The 20,294-nt window shown below is 54.0% G+C and overlaps 1 protein-coding gene across 1 annotated transcript in view; it reads left to right on the top strand.

Moving 5' to 3' along the window:
• LOC132398847 (rho GTPase-activating protein 33-like) overlaps positions 1 to 20,294 on the top strand; it is an 86,967-nt gene that overhangs the window by 37,347 nt on the left and 29,326 nt on the right. Inside the window, exons 5-13 of the mRNA XM_059978712.1 lie at positions 104 to 190; positions 4,473 to 4,610; positions 4,716 to 4,808; positions 8,953 to 9,075; positions 11,202 to 11,279; positions 17,228 to 17,309; positions 17,596 to 17,673; positions 18,229 to 18,378; positions 18,658 to 18,760. Of these exons, the coding sequence (XP_059834695.1) occupies positions 104 to 190; positions 4,473 to 4,610; positions 4,716 to 4,808; positions 8,953 to 9,075; positions 11,202 to 11,279; positions 17,228 to 17,309; positions 17,596 to 17,673; positions 18,229 to 18,378; positions 18,658 to 18,760 (932 nt within the window). The remainder of the gene's footprint in view (positions 1 to 103; positions 191 to 4,472; positions 4,611 to 4,715; positions 4,809 to 8,952; positions 9,076 to 11,201; positions 11,280 to 17,227; positions 17,310 to 17,595; positions 17,674 to 18,228; positions 18,379 to 18,657; positions 18,761 to 20,294) is intronic.

The raw sequence follows: 20,294 nt of genomic DNA, 5'->3' as shown, positions 1-20,294 counted from the left end.
TGTTAGTGTTGGGGAACAGAAAGTATCTCATGGGTGGGGCTTTTGCATTTCGGTTGTAGTCTGACCACACTTCACCCCCCCCCCCCCCTGTGCTTTCCTCCAGCTGTCCCTTGCTGCACAACCGCCTGACGCGGAAAGAAATGAACTGGCCACTAAAGACTTGCGATTCCTCGTGAAGGTTGTCTGCCAGGTACTACCGGATGACAAGGGGGGGGGGGGCATGTGTCTGCTTTGTCCTGGAATATTGACCCTTGACCCTTGTCTTGAGCTTTGACTTTTGACATCCCCAGTTGAGTGATGATAATTGACAAATATTCTGAGAGTATTTTCTTTCTCTCGAATTGCTTTTTAATATATTTTGTTACTTGTACTGAGATACAATGAAAACATTTTTTTGCACGCTGTTGAGACAGCTCATTCTATCCATACACTCAGCGACCACTTTATTGGATATACTGTTCGTTAATGGAAATATCCAATCAGCCTATCATGGGGTAGCAATTCAATGCATAAAATAAAGCAGACATGATCAAGAGGTTCATTTGTTGTTTAGATCAAAGATCAGAATGGGGAAGAAATGTGATCTATGTGCCTTTGACCTTGGAGTGGTTGTTGGTGCCAGATGGGGTGGTTTGAGTATCTCAGAAACCGCTAATTCCCTGGGATTTTCATGCAAGTCTCAAGAGGAGGATGCAAAAGCAGTGAACAGCAGTTCCGTGGGTGTAAATGTCCTGTTAGTGAGAGAGGCCCGAGGGGAATGAACAGACTGGTTCAACAGTAATTCACATAACCACAGTGGTGTGCTGAAGAACCAGCAGCTGAAAGCCATGAACTTACTCTCAGTTATGTTCATGCTACCCCATTGAGTGGCTACAGAGTGTATGAAAGCTGAGGCAGTAAAAAGGAAAATAAAGAGCAAAATAATGTGTTATACTTACAGAGAAAATGCAGTGCAGGTAGACGGCAAGGTGCAAGACTGCTTTGTTGAAGTTTATCTTTTAAAATTCACTTTACTACTTGCCCTTGAGAAGGTATTGGTGAGTTGCCTGTTTGAACCGCAGCAGTCCTTGTTTCAAGATTCAAGATTGTTTAATGTTCAAAAGTGGAAAGGAGAATTAAGTAATTGTTACTCTGGATCTGATGAAGCATATAAAAACATAGTAAGATAAAGAACCCAATAAATATAGTGTGCACACTACCCAAATACTTGACTTGTGGTGTTGTCTGGCCTGGCTGGCTGACTCTCTGCAGAGTGCTTCTCACGTCTACATAGAACATAGAATAGTACAGCACATTACAGGCCCTTCGGCCCACAATGTTGTACCGACCCTCAAACCCTGCCTCCCATATAATCCCCCACCTTAAATTCCTCCATATACCTGTCTAGTAGTCTCTTAAGCTTCACTAGTGTATCTGCCTCCACCACTGACACAAGCAGTGCACTCCGCGCACCAACCACTCTCTGAGTGAAAAACCTTCCTCTAATATCCCCCTTGAACTTCCCTCCCCTTACCTTAAAGCCATGTCCTCTTGTACTGAGCAGTGGTGCCCTGGGGAAGAGGCACTGGCTGTCCACTCTGTCTATTCCTCTTAATATCTTGTACACCTCTATCATGTCTCCTCTCATCCTCCTTCTCTCCAAAGAGTAAAGCCCTAGCTCCCTTACTCTCTGATCATAATCCATACTCTCTAAACCAAGCAACATCCTGGTAAATCTCCTCTGTACCCTTTCCAATGCTTCCACATCCTTCCTATAGTGAGGCGACCAGAACTAGACACAGTACTCCAAGTGTGGTCTAACCAGAGTTTTATAGAGCTGCATCATTATATTGCGACTCTTAAACTCTATCCCTTGACTTATGCAAGCTAACACCCCATAAGCTTTCTTAACTACCCTATCTACCTGTGAGGCAACTTTCAGGGATCTGTGGACATGTACCCTCAGATCCCTCTGCTCCTCCACACTACCAAGTATCCTGCCATTTACTTTGTACTCTGCCTTGGAGTTTGTCCTTCCAAAGTGTACCACCTCACACTTCTCCGGGTTGAACTCCATCTGCCACTTCTCAGCCCACTTCTGCATCCTATCAATGTCTCTCTGCAATCTTCGACAATCCTCTACACTATCTACAACACCACCAACCTTTTTGTGTCATCTGCAAACTTGCCAACCCACCCTTCTACCCCTACAACACACACAAAATGCTGGTGGAACACAGCAGGCCAGGCAGCATCTATAGGGAGAAACGTTGTCGACGTTTCGGCCCGAGACCATTGGTCAGGACTATCCGAAAGGAAAGATAGTAAGAGATTTGAAAGTAGTGGGGGGAAGGGGGAAGTGCGAAATGATGAGAGAAGACCGGAGGGGGTGGGATGAAGTTAAGAGCTGGAAAGGTGATTGGCGAAAGTGATACAGAGCTGGAGAAGGCTGTGTAACAATTCTTACCCCAGGCTATGAGACCTCTGAACACCTTGCTGCCACCTAGTATGTATTATTTATGACAGCGCCTGACAGTAATAGTGTTATATTAAATAGATGTACCTTATGTCAACTAGTACATTACAGAATACATGTTATTTTTTAATATTATTGTGTTAATATTATTTTATGCACTGTGTAGGATATATGTACAGTTGCATCTCGTTCCAAGGAATGATGTTTTGCTGTATAGTTGAACGACAATAAACAAACTTAACATTCACAAGAAACAGATAAACACATTATATACTATTTTTGTTAAATGGTAAAGTAAATTGCGCTTTTATTGTCATATATATCAAGATAGAGTGAGAAGTTTGTCTTGCACACTGTTCAACGGGTCTGATCGTCTCAGTGCATTGGGGGGAACAAGGGAAAACTGACAGGGTGCAGATTAAACTGTTGCAGCTACAGAGGAAGTGCAGTGCAGGTAAAATGGTAAGGATAGTGAGGTAGATTGTGAGGTAAAGAGTTCATCTTATCATTCTAGGAGACCATAATGTTTAACATTGGGGTAGGTGTCCTTGAGCTTGGCAGTACGTGCTTTCAGGCTTTTATACCTTTTGCCTGATGGGAGAGCAGAGAAACGGGAAGTCTGGGTTGTGTGGTGTCATTGATTATGTTGGCTGCTTTACCGAGACAGTGAGAAGCATAGACAGAGTCCATGGAGAGGGGTTTGGTTTCTATGAAGCACTGAACTGTGCTTACAGCTCTCTGCAGTTTCTTGTGGTCATGGGCATGGCAGTTTGCATCTGGATAGGACTTTGCTTATTCAGAGATAAAGCAGGGCAACAGGGTCCCTCCAGCCCAACAAACCCTCACCACCCAATTAACCCACTCACCATTATGGCTTTTGGACTGTGGGAGAAATCTGAGAAACTCACGTGGTCACGGGGAGAACGTACCAACTCCTTACAGACAGTGCTGGGAGTTGAACCTGGTCTCTGGTGCAGTGATAGTCTTACGCTAACAGCGCCGCATAGAATGCTCACTTTGCTGCACGTGTAGGGAGATGGAACAAGTTTCAGTTCGGAGATTTGCAAAATAGGCTTTGGGGATCAGTTGAGGAGGAGGCATGGCGTGAAGGCAAGCAGACAGTGAGGGTTGTGATCATACCCGGACTTGCACAGATCAGCACTGATAGGAGGTCACGCACATCCTGCCTTCTCTGCCATCCCCTCTCTCACACACACTCTCTCATCCTCCTCCCACTAACTCTTCTCACACACTCTCTCTCTCTCATCCTGCCTTCTCTGCCATCCCCTCTCTCACACTTACTCTCTTGACCTCCTCACCCTATCTCCTCTCTTACGCTCACTCTCTCACCCTCCTCTCTCTATCTCCTCTTGCACACTGACTCTCGGCCTCCTCTCCCTAACTCTCTCACACGCTCTTGCCCTCCCTCTTTCTCTCACACTTACTGTCACCCTCATTTTCCTAACTCCTCTCAGACTCTCTCTCACCCTCCTCTTTCTCTCACACTAATTCCCTCACTCCCATCTCCCTAACTCTCTCACACACTCACTCTCTTGCACTCCTCCCCACTGTCATGTGCTCACTCTGTCACCCTCCTCTCACACTCTCCCTCCTCTCTTTAACTCTTTCACACACACACTCTCGCCTGCTTCTCCCTAACTCTCTCACACTCACTGTCTTGCCTTCCTCTTCCTAACTCCTCTCTCACACCCTCTCCCTCTCGATCTCCTCTCCCCATCTCTCTCACACTCACTCTCACCTTCCTCTCCCTAACTCTCTCACACTGGCCCTCCTCTCCCTAACCCCTACACACTCTCCCTCTCGATCTCCTCTCCCCATCTCTCTCACACTCACTCTCACCTTCCTCTCTATGTCTCCTTTCTTGCATTCACTCTCTTGCTTGCCTCTCCTTAACTCTCACACACTCACCCTCTCGATTTCCTCTCCCTAACTCTGTCACGCTCACCCTCTGGCCCTCCTCTCACACCCTCTCTCTCCCTCTACCCCCGACTCACAGGGGAAGGAATGGCTGGTACGCAGGAGCTGGGAAGATTTCCGGATGTTGGACTCACACCTCCATCAGTGCATCTACGATCGGCGGTTCTCGCAGCTGCCTGAACTGCCACCTCTGCAGGCCGAGAGTGACGACATCGAGGTAACCTACCCGTGCGTGTGTGTGTAATGTAAGACTCATCTCCCAGTGACGGTCAGGGTGTATGCGTGTGGGTCAGGTTTACCTGTATCTCCTCCTTTCCCACAGGACATTACCTCGGAGTTGGTCGATTACTTGGTCAGACTGAGTAACATCGCTGACAACAAGATCAACTGTGGGCCCGTCCTCACATGGATGGAGGTGAGGGACAGAAGGGCAGTGAGGAGACAGCACTCTGAGAGGGGCGATGAGGAGGGAGCACAGCGGTGGAAGGGAGGCAGTGAGTAGGGACAACTGCAGGACAGGCAGTGAGGAGGGAGCACTGCGGGGACACGGTGAGGAGGGAGCACTGCGGGGACACGGTGAGGAGGGAGCACTGCGGGGACACGGTGAGGAGGGAGCACTGCAGGGACACGGTGAGGAGGGAGCACTGTGGGAACATGGTGAGGAGGGAGCGCTGCGGGGACACGGTGAGGAGGGAGCATGGTGTTGTGGAAGAGACGGTGAGGAGGGAGCACTGCGGGGACACGGTGAGGAGGGAGCGCTGCGGGGACACGGTGAAGAGGGAGCACTGCGGGGACACGGTGAGGAGGGAGCGCTGCGGGGACACGGTGAGGAGGGAGCGCTGCGGGGACACGGTGAGGAGGGAGCGCTGCGGGGACACGGTGAGGAGGGAGCACTGCGGGGACACGGTGAGGAGGGAGCACTGTGGGGACACGGTGAGGAGGAAGCACTGCAGGGACACGGTGAGGAGGGAGCATGGTGTTGTGGAAGAGACGGTGAGGAGGGAGCACTGCGGGGACACGGTGAGGAGGGAGCACTGCGGGGACACGGTGAGGAGGGAGCACTGTGGGAACATGGTGAGGAGGGAGCATGGTGTTGTGGAAGAGACGGTGAGGAGGGAGCACTGCGGGGATACGGTGAGGAGGGAGCATGGTGTTGTGGAAGAGACGGTGAGGAGGGAGCACTGCGGGGACACGGTGAGGAGGGAGCACTGCGGGGACACGGTGAGGAGGGAGCACTGTGGGAACATGGTGAGGAGGGAGCATGGTGTTGTGGAAGAGACGGTGAGGAGGAAGCACTGCAGGGATACGGTGAGGAGGGAGCATGGTGTTGTGGAAGAGACGGTGAGGAGGGAGCACTGCGGGGACACGGTGAGGAGGGAGCACTGTGGGAACATGGTGAGGAGGGAGCATGGTGTTGTGGAAGAGACGGTGAGGAGGGAGCGCTGCGGGGACACGGTGAGGAGAGAGCGCTGCGGGGACAAGGTGAGGAGGGAGCACTGTGGGGACACGGTGAGGAGGAAGCACTGCAGGGATACGGTGAGGAGGGAGCATGGTGTTGTGGAAGAGACGGTGAGGAGGGAGCACTGCGGGGACACGGTGAGGAGGGAGCACTGCGGGGACACGGTGAGGAGGGAGCGCTGCGGGGACACGGTGAGGAGGGAGCGCTGCGGGGACACGGTGAAGAGGGAGCACTGCGGGGACACGGTGAGGAGGGAGCGCTGCGGGGACACGGTGAGGAGGGAGCGCTGCGGGGACACGGTGAGGAGGAAGCACTGCAGGGATACGGTGAGGAGGGAGCATGGTGTTGTGGAAGAGACGGTGAGGAGGGAGCACTGCGGGGACACGGTGAGGAGGGAGCACTGTGGGGACACGGTGAGGAGGAAGCACTGCAGGGACACGGTGAGGAGGGAGCATGGTGTTGTGGAAGAGACGGTGAGGAGGGAGCACTGCGGGGACACGGTGAGGAGGGAGCACTGCGGGGACACGGTGAGGAGGGAGCACTGTGGGAACATGGTGAGGAGGGAGCATGGTGTTGTGGAAGAGACGGTGAGGAGGGAGCACTGCGGGGATACGGTGAGGAGGGAGCATGGTGTTGTGGAAGAGACGGTGAGGAGGGAGCACTGCGGGGACACGGTGAGGAGGGAGCACTGCGGGGACACGGTGAGGAGGGAGCACTGTGGGAACATGGTGAGGAGGGAGCATGGTGTTGTGGAAGAGACGGTGAGGAGGAAGCACTGCAGGGATACGGTGAGGAGGGAGCATGGTGTTGTGGAAGAGACGGTGAGGAGGGAGCACTGCGGGGACACGGTGAGGAGGGAGCACTGTGGGAACATGGTGAGGAGGGAGCATGGTGTTGTGGAAGAGACGGTGAGGAGGGAGCGCTGCGGGGACACGGTGAGGAGAGAGCGCTGCGGGGACAAGGTGAGGAGGGAGCACTGTGGGGACACGGTGAGGAGGAAGCACTGCAGGGATACGGTGAGGAGGGAGCATGGTGTTGTGGAAGAGACGGTGAGGAGGGAGCACTGCGGGGACACGGTGAGGAGGGAGCACTGCGGGGACACGGTGAGGAGGGAGCACTGCGGGGACACGGTGAGGAGGGAGCGCTGTGGGGACAAGGTGAGGAGGGAGCACTGTGGGGACACGGTGAGGAGGAAGCACTGCAGGGATACGGTGAGGAGGGAGCATGGTGTTGTGGAAGAGACGGTGAGGAGGGAGCACTGCGGGGACACGGTGAGGAGGGAGCACTGCGGGGACACGGTGAGGAGGGAGCACTGTGGGAACATGGTGAGGAGGGAGTATGGTGTTGTGGAAGAGACGGTGAGGAGGGAGCATGGTGTTGTGGAAGAGACGGTGAGGAGGGAGCACTGCGGGGACACGGTGAGGAGGGAGCGCTGCGGGGACACGGTGAGGAGGGAGCACTGCGGGGACATGGTGAGGAGGGAGCACTGTGGGAACATGGTGAGGAGGGAGCATGGTGTTGTGGAAGAGACGGTGAGGAGGGAGCACTGCGGGGACACGGTGAGGAGGGAGCACTGCGGGGACACGGTGAGGAGGGAGCGCTGCGGGGACAAGGTGAGGAGGGAGCACTGTGGGGACACGGTGAGGAGGAAGCACTGCAGGGATACGGTGAGGAGGGAGCATGGTGTTGTGGAAGAGACGGTGAGGAGGGAGCACTGCGGGGACACGGTGAGGAGGGAGCACTGCGGGGACACGGTGAGGAGGGAGCACTGCGGGGACACGGTGAGGAGGGAGCACTGCGGGGACGGTGAGGAGGGAGCACTGCGGGGACACGGTGAGGAGGAAGCACTGCAGGGACACGGTGAGGAGGGAGCACTGTGGGAACATGGTGAGGAGGGAGCATGGTGTTGTGGAAGAGACGGTGAGGAGGGAGCACTGCGGGGACACGGTGAGGAGGAAGCACTGCAGGGATACGGTGAGGAGGGAGCATGGTGTTGTGGAAGAGACGGTGAGGAGGGAGCACTGCGGGGACACGGTGAGGAGGGAGCACTGCGGGGATACGGTGAGGAGGGAGCACTGTGGAGACACGGTGAGGAGGGAGCAATGTGGGGACACGATGAGGAGGGAGCAATGTGGGGACACGGTGAGGAGGGAGCATGGTGTTGTGGAAGAGACAGCGAGGAGGGAGCACTGCGGGGACACGGTGAGGAGGGAGCAGTGCGGGGACACGGTAAGGAGGGAGCACTGCGGGGACACGGTGAGGAGGGAGCACTGCGGGGACTCGGTGAGGAGGGAGCACTGAGGGGGCATGGTGAGGAGGGAGCACTGCGGGGACACTGTGAGGAGGGAGCACTGCGGGGACACGGTGAGGAGGGAGCACTGAGGGGGCATGCTGAGGAGGGAGCACTGCGGGGGCATGGTGAGGAGGGAGCACTGCGGGGACACGGTGAGGAGGGAGCACTGCGGGGGCATGGTGAGGAGGGAGCACTGCGGGGACACTGTGAGGAGGGAGCACTGCGGGGACACGGTGAGGAGGGAGCACTGCGGGGGCATGGTGAGGAGGGAGCACTGCGGGGACACGGTGAGGAGGGAACACTGCAGGGACTCGGTGAGGAGGGAGCACTGAGGGGGCATGGTGAGGAGGGAGCACTGCGGGGACTCGGTGAGGAGGGAGCACTGAGGGGGCATGGTGAGGAGGGAGCACTGCGGGGACACTGTGAGGAGGGAGCACTGCGGGGACACGGTGAGGAGGGAGCACTGAGGGGGCATGCTGAGGAGGGAGCACTGCGGGGACACGGTGAGGAGGGAGCACTGCGGGGACACGGTGAGGAGGGAGCACTGCGGGGGCATGGTGAGGAGGGAGCACTGCGGGGACACGGTGAGGAGGGAACACTGCAGGGACACGGTGAGGAGTGAGCATGGTGTTGTGGAAGGGACGGTGAGGAGGGAGTGCTGTGGGAGCAGCCGTGGGGAGGGAGCGAGGGAGCAGGTTGAGATAGGGAGGCAGTGCTGGCTGTCGGAGGGACAGTCAGGTTGCTGAGCCATTGGAGGGGTGTGTCACTGTTCCTCCCTCCACCCAATTCGTCTGTTACCCCCAACAGATTGACAACAAAGGCAATCGGCTGCTTGTGAATGACGAGGCTTTCATTAACGTTCCCGCCATTGCTGCAGCTCAAGTTATCAAACGGTACGCTGCCCAGGCCAGCGACGAGATCTCCTTCGAGGTAAACACCAGGGTGTGTGCCACAAGGGGAAGAGCACACGGGCATCAACATCTGCATGTCTGAGGGGATTGTGAGCATCTGTGCGTGACTGTGTCGACCTCAGCATGTGTGTATGTGCTGGTGCGTTATTCCCTCAGTGTCACTTTCTGTGTGTGTGTGTATGCGATTGTTTTTCTGTGCGTGTCTGTTTCTGTCTATGTGATTGTTTTTCTGTGTGTATGCGATTGTTTTTCTGTGCGTCTGTTTCTGTGTGTATGCGATTGTTTTTCTGTGTGTCTGTTTCTGTGTGTATGCGATTGTTTTTCTGTGTGTCTGTTTCTGTGTGTATGCGATTGTTCTTCTGTGTGTCTGTTTCTGTGTGTATGCGATTGTTCTTCTGTGTGTCTGTTTCTGTGTGTATGCGATTGGTTTTCTGTGTGTCTGTTTCTGTGTGTATGCGATTGTTTTTCTGCGTGTCTGTTTCTGTGTGTATGCGATTGTTTTTCTGTGTGTATGCGATTGTTCTTCTGTGTGTCTGTTTCTGTGTGTATGCGATTGTTTTTCTGTGTGTCTGTTTCTGTGTGTATGCGATTGTTTTTCTGTGTGTCTGTTTCTGTGTGTATGCGATTGTTCTTCTGTGTGTATGCGATTGTTCTTCTGTGTGTCTGTTTCTGTGTGTATGCGATTGTTTTTCTGTGTGTCTGTTTCTGTGTGTATGCGATTGTTTTTCTGTGTGTCTGTTTCTGTGTGTATGCGATTGTTTTTCTGTGTGTCTGTTTCTGTGTGTATGCGATTGTTTTTGTGTGTCTGTTTCTGTGTGTATGCGATTGTTTTTCTGTGTGTATGCGATTGTTCTTCTGTGTGTCTGTTTCTGTGTGTATGCGATTGTTTTTCTGTGTGTCTGTTTCTGTGTGTATGCGATTGTTCTGTGTGTATGCGATTGTTTTTCTGTGTGTATGCGATTGTTCTTCTGTGTGTCTGTTTCTGTGTGTATGCGATTGTTTTTCTGTGTGTCTGTTTCTGTGTGTATGCGATTGTTCTGTGTGTATGCGATTGTTTTTCTGTGTGTATGCGATTGTTTTTCTGTGTGTATGCGATTGTTCTTCTGTGTGTCTGTTTCTGTGTGTATGCGATTGTTTTTCTGTGTGTCTGTTTCTGTGTGTATGCGATTGTTTTTCTGTGTGTCTGTTTCTGTGTGTATGCGATTGTTCTGTGTGTCTGTTTCTGTGTGTATGCGATTGTTTTTCTGTGTGTCTGTTTCTGTGTGTATGCGATTGTTCTTCTGTGTGTATGCGATTGTTTTTCTGTGTGTCTGTTTCTGTGTGTATGCGATTGTTCTGTGTGTCTGTTTCTGTGTGTGTTTGTTTTTCTGTGCGTGTCTGTTTCTGTGTGTATGCGATTGTTTTTCTGTGTGTCTGTTTCTGTGTGTATGCGATTGTTTTTCTGTGTGTCTGTTTCTGTGTGTATGCGATTGTTCTTCTGTGTGTCTGTTTCTGTGTGTGTTTTTCTGTGTGTCTGTTTCTGTGTGTGTTTGTTTTTCTGCGCGTGTCTGTTTCTGTGTGTATGTGATTTCTGTAGTTGTGTTTGAATATTTATGTTTGTGTGTGTGTGTGTTTCTGTTTGTGTGTGTGCGTCCATACACAAAGTTGTCTCTGTGTATAGGGATGGATGAACTGTATAGAATATCTTATCCAAATGTATCATGGCTTGATTCAGCAACCGCTCTGCCCGTGACAGGGAGTCGTGGGTTCGGCTCAGCACATCACGGAAACCAGCCTCCCCTCCACGGATTCTGTCCACACTCCGCGCTGCTTCGGTCAGAAGGACTTCTCCCACCCCTCCCATTGCTCCGAAGATAGAAAAGGCTAAGAGCGTGTCCCTCCAGGCTCAAGGATAGATTCTCTCCCACTGTTATCAGACTCCTGATTGGATTGCTCTTACACTCTTGGTGTCCCAACCTACCATGCCGTGTGGGTACTGACTGCTGGCACTGCGCTTCCTCTGTAATGCTATCACTGCTTTTTCCTTTCGTACTACCTCGATGTACTTATGTCAGAATGGTACGGAGACTAAAACTTGTCACCGCATTTCAGTAAACGTGACAATAATAAACCAACTAACCTTTACCTTCCTCTACATGCCCACAGGTTGGAGACATTGTGTCTGTCATCGACATGCCCTCAAAGCAAGAAAGCACGTGGTGGAGGGGGAAAAGGGGTTTCCAGGTGGGAATTCTGACCCATTCTGAGTCCTCACTAGTACCCTTCCTCAGTGCTTTTTTCATACTGTAGAAAGGACCAGAGGGGTGTAGGGGCCAGAAGGGTTCACAGTGATCAGGAGGGGTTTACAGTGATCAGGAGGGGTTTACAGTGATCAGGAGGGGTTTACAGTGATCAGGAGGGGTGTCAGTGATCAGGAGGGGTGTCAGTGATCAGGAGGGGTTTACAGTGATCAGGAGGGGTTTACAGTGATCAGGAGGGGTTTACAGTGATCAGGAGGGGTGTCAGTGATCAGGAGGGGTGTCAGTGATCAGGAGGGGTGTCAGTGATCAGGAGGGGTGTCAGTGATCAGGAGGGGTTTACAGTGATCAGGAGGGGTGTCAGTGATCAGGAGGGGTGTCAGTGATCAGGAGGGGTGTCAGTGATCAGGAGGGGTGTCAGTGATCAGGAGGGGTGTCAGTGATCAGGAGGGGTGTCAGTGATCAGGAGGGGTGTCAGTGATCAGGAGGGGTGTCAGTGATCAGGAGGGGTTTACAGTGATCAGGAGGGGTGTCAGTGATCAGGAGGGGTGTCAGTGATCAGGAGGGGTGTCAGTGATCAGGAGGGGTTTACAAATAATCAGGAGGGGTTACAGTGATCAGGAGGGGTGTCAGTGATCAGGAGGGGTTTACAAATAATCAGGAGGGGTTACAGTGATCAGGAGGGGTGTCAGTGATCAGGAGGGGTTTACAAATAATCAGGAGGGGTTACAGTGATCAGGAGGGGTGTCAGTGATCAGGAGGGGTGTCAGTGATCAGGAGGGGTGTCAGTGATCAGGAGGGGTGTCAGTGATCAGGAGGGGTGTCAGTGATCAGGAGGGGTGTCAGTGATCAGGAGGGGTGTCAGTGATCAGGAGGGGTTACAGTGATCAGGAGGGGTTTACAGTGATCTGGAGGGGTTTACAGTGATCAGGAGGGGTTTACAGTGATCAGGAGGGGTGTCAGTGTCAGAGGGGTTTACAGTGATCAGGAGGGGTGTCAGTGATCAGGAGGGGTTACAGTGATCTGGAGGGGTTTACAGTGATCAGGAGGGGTTTACAGTGATCAGGAGGGGTGTCAGTGATCAGGAGGGGTTTACAGTGATCAGGAGGTGTGTCAGTGATCAGGAGGGGTGTCAGTGATCAGGAGGGGTGTCAGTGATCAGGAGGGGTGTCAGTGATCAGGAGGGGTTACAGTGATCAGGAGGGGTGTCAGTGATCAGGAGGGGTGTCAGTGTCAGAGGGGTTTACAGTGATCAGGAGGGGTGTCAGTGATCAGGAGGGGTTACAGTGATCAGGAGGGGTGTCAGTGATCAGGAGGGGTTACAGTGATCAGGAGGGGTGTCAGTGATCAGGAGGGGTGTCAGTGATCAGGAGGGGTTACAGTGATCAGGAGGGGTGTCAGTGATCAGGAGGGGTTACAGTGATCAGGAGGGGTTTACAGTGATCTGGAGGGGTTTACAGTGATCAGGAGGGGTGTCAGTGATCAGGAGGGGTTACAGTGATCAGGAGGGGTTTACAGTGATCTGGAGGGGTTTACAGTGATCAGGAGGGGTGTCAGTGTCAGAGGGGTTTACAGTGATCAGGAGGGGTGTCAGTGATCAGGAGGGGTTACAGTGATCAGGAGGGGTGTCAGTGATCAGGAGGGGTGTCAGTGATCAGGAGGGGTGTCAGTGATCAGGAGGGGTGTCAGTGATCAGGAGGGGTGTCAGTGATCAGGAGGGGTGTCAGTGATCAGGAGGGGTGTCAGTGTCAGAGGGGTGTCAGTGATCAGGAGGGGTGTCAGTGTCAGAGGGGTGTCAGTGATCAGGAGGGGTGTCAGTGATCAGGAGGGGTGTCAGTGATCAGGAGGGGTGTCAGTGATCAGGAGGGGTGTCAGTGATCAGGAGGGGTTACAGTGATCAGGAGGGGTGTCAGTGATCAGGAGGGGTGTCAGTGTCAGAGGGGTTTACAGTGATCAGGAAGGGTGTCAGTGATCAGGAGGGGTTACAGTGATCAGGAGGGGTTTACAGTGATCAGGAGGGGTTTACAGTGATCAGGAGGGGTTTACAGTGATCAGGAGGGGTTTACAGTGATCAGGAGGGGTTTACAGTGATCAGGAGGGGTTTACAGTGATCAGGAGGGGTTTACAGTGATCAGGAAGGGTGTCAGTGATCAGGAGGGGTGTCAGTGTCAGAGGGGTGTCAGTGATCAGGAGGGGTTACAGTGATCAGGAGGGGTGTCAGTGATCAGGAGGGGTGTCAGTGATCAGGAGGGGTGTCAGTGATCAGGAGGGGTGTCAGTGATCAGGAGGGGTGTCAGTGATCAGGAGGGGTGTCAGTGTCAGAGGGGTGTCAGTGATCAGGAGGGGTGTCAGTGATCAGGAGGGGTGTCAGTGATCAGGAGGGGTGTCAGTGATCAGGAGGGGTGTCAGTGATCAGGAGGGGTGTCAGTGATCAGGAGGGGTGTCAGTGATCAGGAGGGGTGTCAGTGTCAGAGGGGTGTCAGTGTCAGAGGGGTGTCAGTGATCAGGAGGGGTGTCAGTGATCAGGAGGGGTGTCAGTGTCAGAGGGGTGTCAGTGATCAGGAGGGGTGTCAGTGATCAGGAGGGGTTTACAGTGATCAGGAGGGGTTACAGTGATCAGGAGGGGTGTCAGTGATCAGGAGGGGTGTCAGTGATCAGGAGGGGTTTACAGTGATCAGGAGGGGTGTCAGTGATCAGGAGGGGTGTCAGTGATCAGGAGGGGTGTCAGTGTCAGAGGGGTGTCAGTGATCAGGAGGGGTGTCAGTGATCAGGAGGGGTTTACAGTGATCAGGAGGGGTTTACAGTGATCAGGAGGGGTTTACAGTGATCAGGAGGGGTTTACAGTGATCAGGAGGGGTGTCAGTGATCAGGAGGGGTGTCAGTGTCAGAGGGGTGTCAGTGATCAGGAGGGGTGTCAGTGTCAGAGGGGTGTCAGTGATCAGGAGGGGTTTACAGTGATCAGGAGGGGTTACAGTGATCAGGAGGGGTGTCAGTGATCAGGAGGGTTTACAGTGATCAGGAGGGGTTTACAGTGATCAGGAGGGGTGTCAGTGATCAGGAGGGGTGTCAGTGATCAGGAGGGGTGTCAGTGATCAGGAGGGGTGTCAGTGATCAGGAGGGGTGTCAGTGATCAGGAGGTGTGTCAGTGATCAGGAGGGGTGTCAGTGATCAGGAGGGGTGTCAGTGATCAGGAGGGGTTTACAGTGATCAGGAGGGGTGTCAGTGATCAGGAGGGGTGTCAGTGATCAGGAGGGGTGTCAGTGATCAGGAGGGGTGTCAGTGATCAGGAGGGGTTTACAGTGATCAGGAGGGGTGTCAGTGATCAGGAGGGGTGTCAGTGATCAGGAGGGGTGTCAGTGATCAGGAGGGGTGTCAGTGATCAGGAGGGGTGTCAGTGATCAGGAGGTGTGTCAGTGATCAGGAGGGGTGTCAGTGATCAGGAGGGGTTACAGTGATCAGGAGGGGTTACAGTGATCAGGAGGTGTGTCAGTGATCAGGAGGGGTGTCAGTGATCAGGAGGGGTTACAGTGATCAGGAGGGGTTACAGTGATCAGGAGGGGTGTCAGTGTCAGAGGGGTGTCAGTGATCAGGAGGGGTGTCAGTGATCAGGAGGGGTGTCAGTGATCAGGAGGGGTTTACAGTGATCAGGAGGGGTGTCAGTGATCAGGAGGGGTTTACAGTGATCAGGAGGGGTGTCAGTGATCAGGAGGGGTTTACAGTGATCAGGAGGGGTGTCAGTGATCAGGAGGGGTTTACAGTGATCAGGAGGGGTGTCAGTGATCAGGAGGGGTGTCAGTGATCAGGAGGGGTGTCAGTGATCAGGAGGGGTGTCAGTGATCAGGTGGGGTGTCAGTGATCAGGAGGGGTGTCAGTGATCAGGAGGGGTGTCAGTGATCAGGAGGGGTGTCAGTGATCAGGAGGGGTGTCAGTGATCAGGAGGGGTGTCAGTGATCAGGAGGGGTGTCAGTGATCAGGAGGGGTTACAGTGATCAGGAAGGGTTTACCGTGATCGGTGGGCAGTGTTGGGGCCGGAGGGGTTTACAGTGATCAGGAGGGGTGTCAGTGATCAGGAGGGGTGTCGGTGATCAGGAGGGGTGTCAGTGATCAGGAGGGGTGTCAGTGATCAGGAGGGGTGTCAGTGTCAGAGGGGTTTACAGTGATCAGGAAGGGTGTCAGTGATCAGGAGGGGTTTACAGTGATCAGGAGGGGTGTCAGTGTCAGAGGGGTTTACAGTGATCAGGAAGGGTGTCAGTGATCAGGAGGGGTTTACAGTGATCAGGAGGGATTTACAGTGATCAGGAGCGGTGTCAGTGTCAGAGGGATTTACAGTGATCAGGAGGGGTTTACAGTGATCAGGAGGGGTTTACAGTGATCAGGAGGGGTTTACAGTGATCAGGAGGGATTTACAGTGATCAGGAGGGGTTTACAGTGATCAGGAGGGGTTACAGTGATCAGGAGGGGTTTACAGTGATCAGGAGGGGTGTCAGTGATCAGGAGGGGTGTCAGTGATCAGGAGGGGTTTACAGTGATCAGGAGGGGTTTACAGTGATCAGGAGCGGTGTCAGTGTCAGAGGGGTTTACAGTGATCAGGAGGGGTGTCAGTGATCAGGAGGGGTGTCAGTGTCAGAGGGGTTTACAGTGATCAGGAGGGGTGTCAGTGATCAGGAGGGGTGTCAGTGATCAGGAGGGGTGTCAGTGATCAGGAGGGGTGTCAGTGATCAGGAGGGGTGTCAGTGATCAGGAGGGGTTTACAGTGATCAGGAGGGGTTTACAGTGATCAGGAGGGGTGTCAGTGATCAGGAGGGGTTACAGTGATCAGGAGGGGTTACAGTGATCAGGAGGGGTTACAGTGATCAGGAGGGGTTACAGTGATCAGGAGGGGTTACAGTGATCAGGAGGGGTGTCAGTGATCAGGAGGGTTTACAGTGATCAGGAGGGGTTACAGTGATCAGGAGGGGTTTACAGTGATCAGGAGGGGTGTCAGTGATCAGGAGGGGTGTCAGTGATCAGGAGGGGTGTCAGTGATCAGGAGGGGTGTCAGTGATCAGGAGGGGTTTACCGTGATCGGTGGGCGGTGTTGGGGGCGGAGGGGTTTACAGTGATCAGGAGGGGTTTACAGTGATCAGGAGGGGTTACAGTGATCAGGAGGGGTTTACAGTGATCAGGAGGGGTTACAGTGATCAGGAGGGGTGTCAGTGATCAGGAGGGGTGTCAGTGATCAGGAGGGGTGTCAGTGATCAGGAGGGGTGTCAGTGATCAGGAGGGGTGTCAGTGATCAGGAGGGGTGTCAGTGATCAGGAGGGGTGTCGGTGATCAGGAGGGGTGTCAGTGATCAGGAGGGGTGTCAGTGATCAGGAGGGGTGTCAGTGATCAGGAGGGGTGTCAGTGATCAGGAGGGGTGTCAGTGATCAGGAGGGGTGTCAGTGATCAGGAGGGGTGTCAGTGATCAGGAGGGGTGTCAGTGATCAGGAGGGGTGTCAGTGATCAGGAGGGGTGTCGGTGATCAGGAGGGGTGTCAGTGATCAGGAGGGGTGTCAGTGTCAGAGGGGTGTCAGTGATCAGGAGGGGTGTCAGTGATCAGGAGGGGTTACAGTGATCAGGAGGGGTGTCAGTGTCAGAGGGGTGTCAGTGATCAGGAGGGGTGTCAGTGTCAGAGGGGTGTCAGTGATCAGGAAGGGTTTACCGTGATCGGTGGGCAGTGTTGGGGCCGGAGGGATTTACAGTGATCAGGAGGGGTTTACAGTGATCTGGAGGGGTGTCAGTGATCAGGAGGGGTGTCAGTGATCAGGAGGGGTTACAGTGATCAGGAGGGGTGTCGGTGATCAGGAGGGGTGTCAGTGTCAGAGGGGTGTCAGTGATCAGGAGTGGTGTCGGGCTGGGGTAATGAAAATGTAGATTGAAGTTTACACATTGTCGTATTTCTCATTTTTACAGGTTGGATATTTTCCTAGTGAATGTGTTCAGTTGATCACTGAGAGAGCTCCTGCTTCAAACACCACTGCCACAGTGAAATCTGGTAATTATTATATTGACATAGCTGTGACCCAGTAGGGTGGGGTGTGTGTGTGTGTGTGAGAGAGAGAGAAAAAGGTTCTGTTCCCCATCATTGCCCTGTGAGCCCTGGGTTAGAGAGGGGGGGGTAAGCAGCCAGGTTTCCTGCTCCCCATTATTGCCCATTGACCCCTGTCTTATGGAGGGAATTGGTGATGTAGGGTCGATAGAGAGGGGTGTTATTTATGTAACTGGGAGGGTATTTTTGACACTCAATGACTTTCTCCACTCATTCTTTTACCCATTCCAAGATTCTGAGGCAGCTGGTGTCAGTCCAGTAACTCGGAGCCTGAGTGTCCCCACAGGTCAGGAACAGAATCTGGGACCGGGTAAGTTGGAAAGGTGGTATGCTGTTCAGCCTTTACAACCTCCCCTTCTGTGCACCCTTTCCAGCCCCTACACCCATCTCCGTCTCTGTATCCTCTTAGTTGCCTACACCCTTTCTCATCTATGTGACCGCGTCTGGCCACTACACCCCTCCCCGTCTCTGTGACCCTCTCCATGACTCTGTGACTCCCTCTGGTCCCTACACCCCATCTCTGTGACCTCCCACCCTCCCCCCAGCCCCGTACCCATACGTGTCTCTGTAACCATATTTGCCCCCAAAACCCCTCCTCGTCTGTGTGACTATCTCTGGCCTCTATGCCCTTCCCCGTCTCTGTGACCCCCTATGGCTCCTTCACCCCTCCCAGTCTCTGTAACCCCTTCTGCACCCTACACCCCTCCCCGTCTCTGTAATCTCCTCCAAACTGTCTGCCAAATCTTGCTCTCTGGGTTGGGCAGTGAGGAAGGAGAGCCTCACCGTGAGAAGGGAGGGAGTGTGGAGGGAGTGCTGCTCTGCAGGTGTCTGACTCACTGACTGACACTGCCCCTCCGCTTTCCAGGCTTGAAGAAGCACGGGTCCCTGATGGGATACCTCCTGGCCTTCATGAAGTCTCGTCCTAGCCGTCTGCGACTGAAGCAGAGAGGGATCCTCCGGGAGCGAGTCTTTGGGTGCGACCTGGGCGAACACCTCCTGAACTCTGGGTTGGACGGTACGAAGAGGCAGGCTGTGAGAGCAGCAGAGGGAGCCATGGGCTGGAACGTGGTGGGGGGCGTGGGCAGGGGGACAGTGGTAAGGCATTTCCCAGCCCGTCTGTCCCACTCGCAGATGGTAACCTTCCCCGATTAATTCCAGGCCTTGACCCACCCCCCATCCAACATTTCAAAACAGACAACATGTGACACCCTTCCCTGTCTCTGTGACTCCCTGTGGCTCCTACTGCCCTCCGCTTCTCTGTGACCCCCACGTACCCACGGCTGCTGTTCTTCAGTCCCCCAGGTGTTGAAAAGCTGTGCTGAGTTCATTGAGCGTCATGGGATAGTGGACGGCATCTACCGGCTCTCTGGTGTCTCCTCGAACATCCAGAAACTGCGGTAATGGCTCAGCCTCCTATCACACCATTCCTTTGTCCTGATCCTCTCACACCTCTCCCTCTATCACTCCCTCCCTTTCTCCCTCTCCCCTCTCCCTTCCCTTCCTCCCTCTCCCCCTCTCCCTCCCTCTCCTCCTCTCCCCCCTCTTTGCCCCTCCCCTTCCCCCACCCCTCTCCCCTCCCTCTCCCCCTCTCTCCCTCCCCCTCTCCCCCTCTCTCCCTCCCCCTCTCCCCCTCTCTCCCTCCCCCTCCTCCCCCTCTCTCCCTCCCCCTCTCCCCTCCCCCTCTCCCCTCCCCCTCTCCCTCCCATCTCCCCCTCCCATCTCTCCCTCCCCCTCTCCCCTCTCTCACCCTCCCTCACCCCTCCCCACCTTCGCCCCTCCCCCCATCTGCCTCTTTTCTTCCACACCAGTCTCTCTGTCCAGCCACCTCTCTCAATCTCCACCTACCTCTTTCTCGCGTGCACCCCGCCTCTCTCTCTCTTTCCCCCTCCTTCCTCTCTCCCTCCCTCCCCTCTCCTCCCTCTCTTCCCACTCCTCTCTCTTTCTACCCAACTTGTCTTTCTCCCCTATGCCCCTCTCTCTTCTCCCGCCTCTCTCACCCTCATCTCTCTCACCCTCACCTCTCTCTCAGTATCTAACCCGCTCCCCTCTTCCCTCCTGCCTCATTATCCAACCCTCTCCGCGCTCTTCCTTATCTCAGTATTTAATCCCCTCCCCCTCTCCATCCTCTCTCAGTATCTAACCCCTCTCTCCTCTCTCAGTATCTCACCCATCTCCTCTCTCTATCTCCTCTCTCAGTATCTCACCTCTCTCCTCTCTCTCTCCTCTCTCAGGATCTAAACCCTCTCTCTCTCTCCTCTCTCAGTAATAACCCCTCTCTCCTCTCTCAGTATCTCACCCCTCTCTCTCACCCTTCTCTCCTCTCTATCTCACCCCTCCTCTCTCACTCCTCTCTCAGTATCTCACCCCTCTCCTCTCTCTCTCCTCTCCCAATATCTCACCCCTCTCCTCTCTCAGTATCTCACCCCTCCTCTCTCTCACTCCTCTCTCAGTATCTCACCCCTCTATCTCACCCTTCCTCTCTCTCTCTCTCTCTCTCTCTGTATCTCACCGCTCCTCTCTCTCTCCTCTCTTAGTATCTCACCCCCTCTCCTCTCTCTCCTCGGATCTAGCCCCTCTCCTCTCTCAATATCTCACCCCCTCTCCTCTCTCTCTCCTCTCTCAGTATCTAACCCCCCCCTCTCTCTCTCCTCTCTCAGGATCTAAACCCTCTCTCTCTCTCTCTCTCTCTCCTCTCTCAGTATCTCACCTGCTCTCCTCTCTCTCTCCTCTCTCAGGATCTAACCCCTCTCCTCTCTCAGTATCTCACCCCTCTCTCCTCTCTCAGGATCTAAACCCTCTCTCTCTCTCCTCTCTCAGGATCTAAACCCTCTCTCTCTCTCCTCTCTCAGGATCTAACCCCTCTCTCTCAGTATCTCACCCCCTCTCCTCTCTCTCTCCTCTCTGTATCTCACCCCCTCTCCTCTCTCTCTC

This window comes from Hypanus sabinus, chromosome 1 (assembly GCF_030144855.1).
Source record: "Hypanus sabinus isolate sHypSab1 chromosome 1, sHypSab1.hap1, whole genome shotgun sequence".
Taxonomy (NCBI): domain Eukaryota; kingdom Metazoa; phylum Chordata; class Chondrichthyes; order Myliobatiformes; family Dasyatidae; genus Hypanus; species Hypanus sabinus.
Note: the sequence above shows the minus strand (reverse complement) of the source record. Positions and strands in the feature narration are given on the sequence as shown.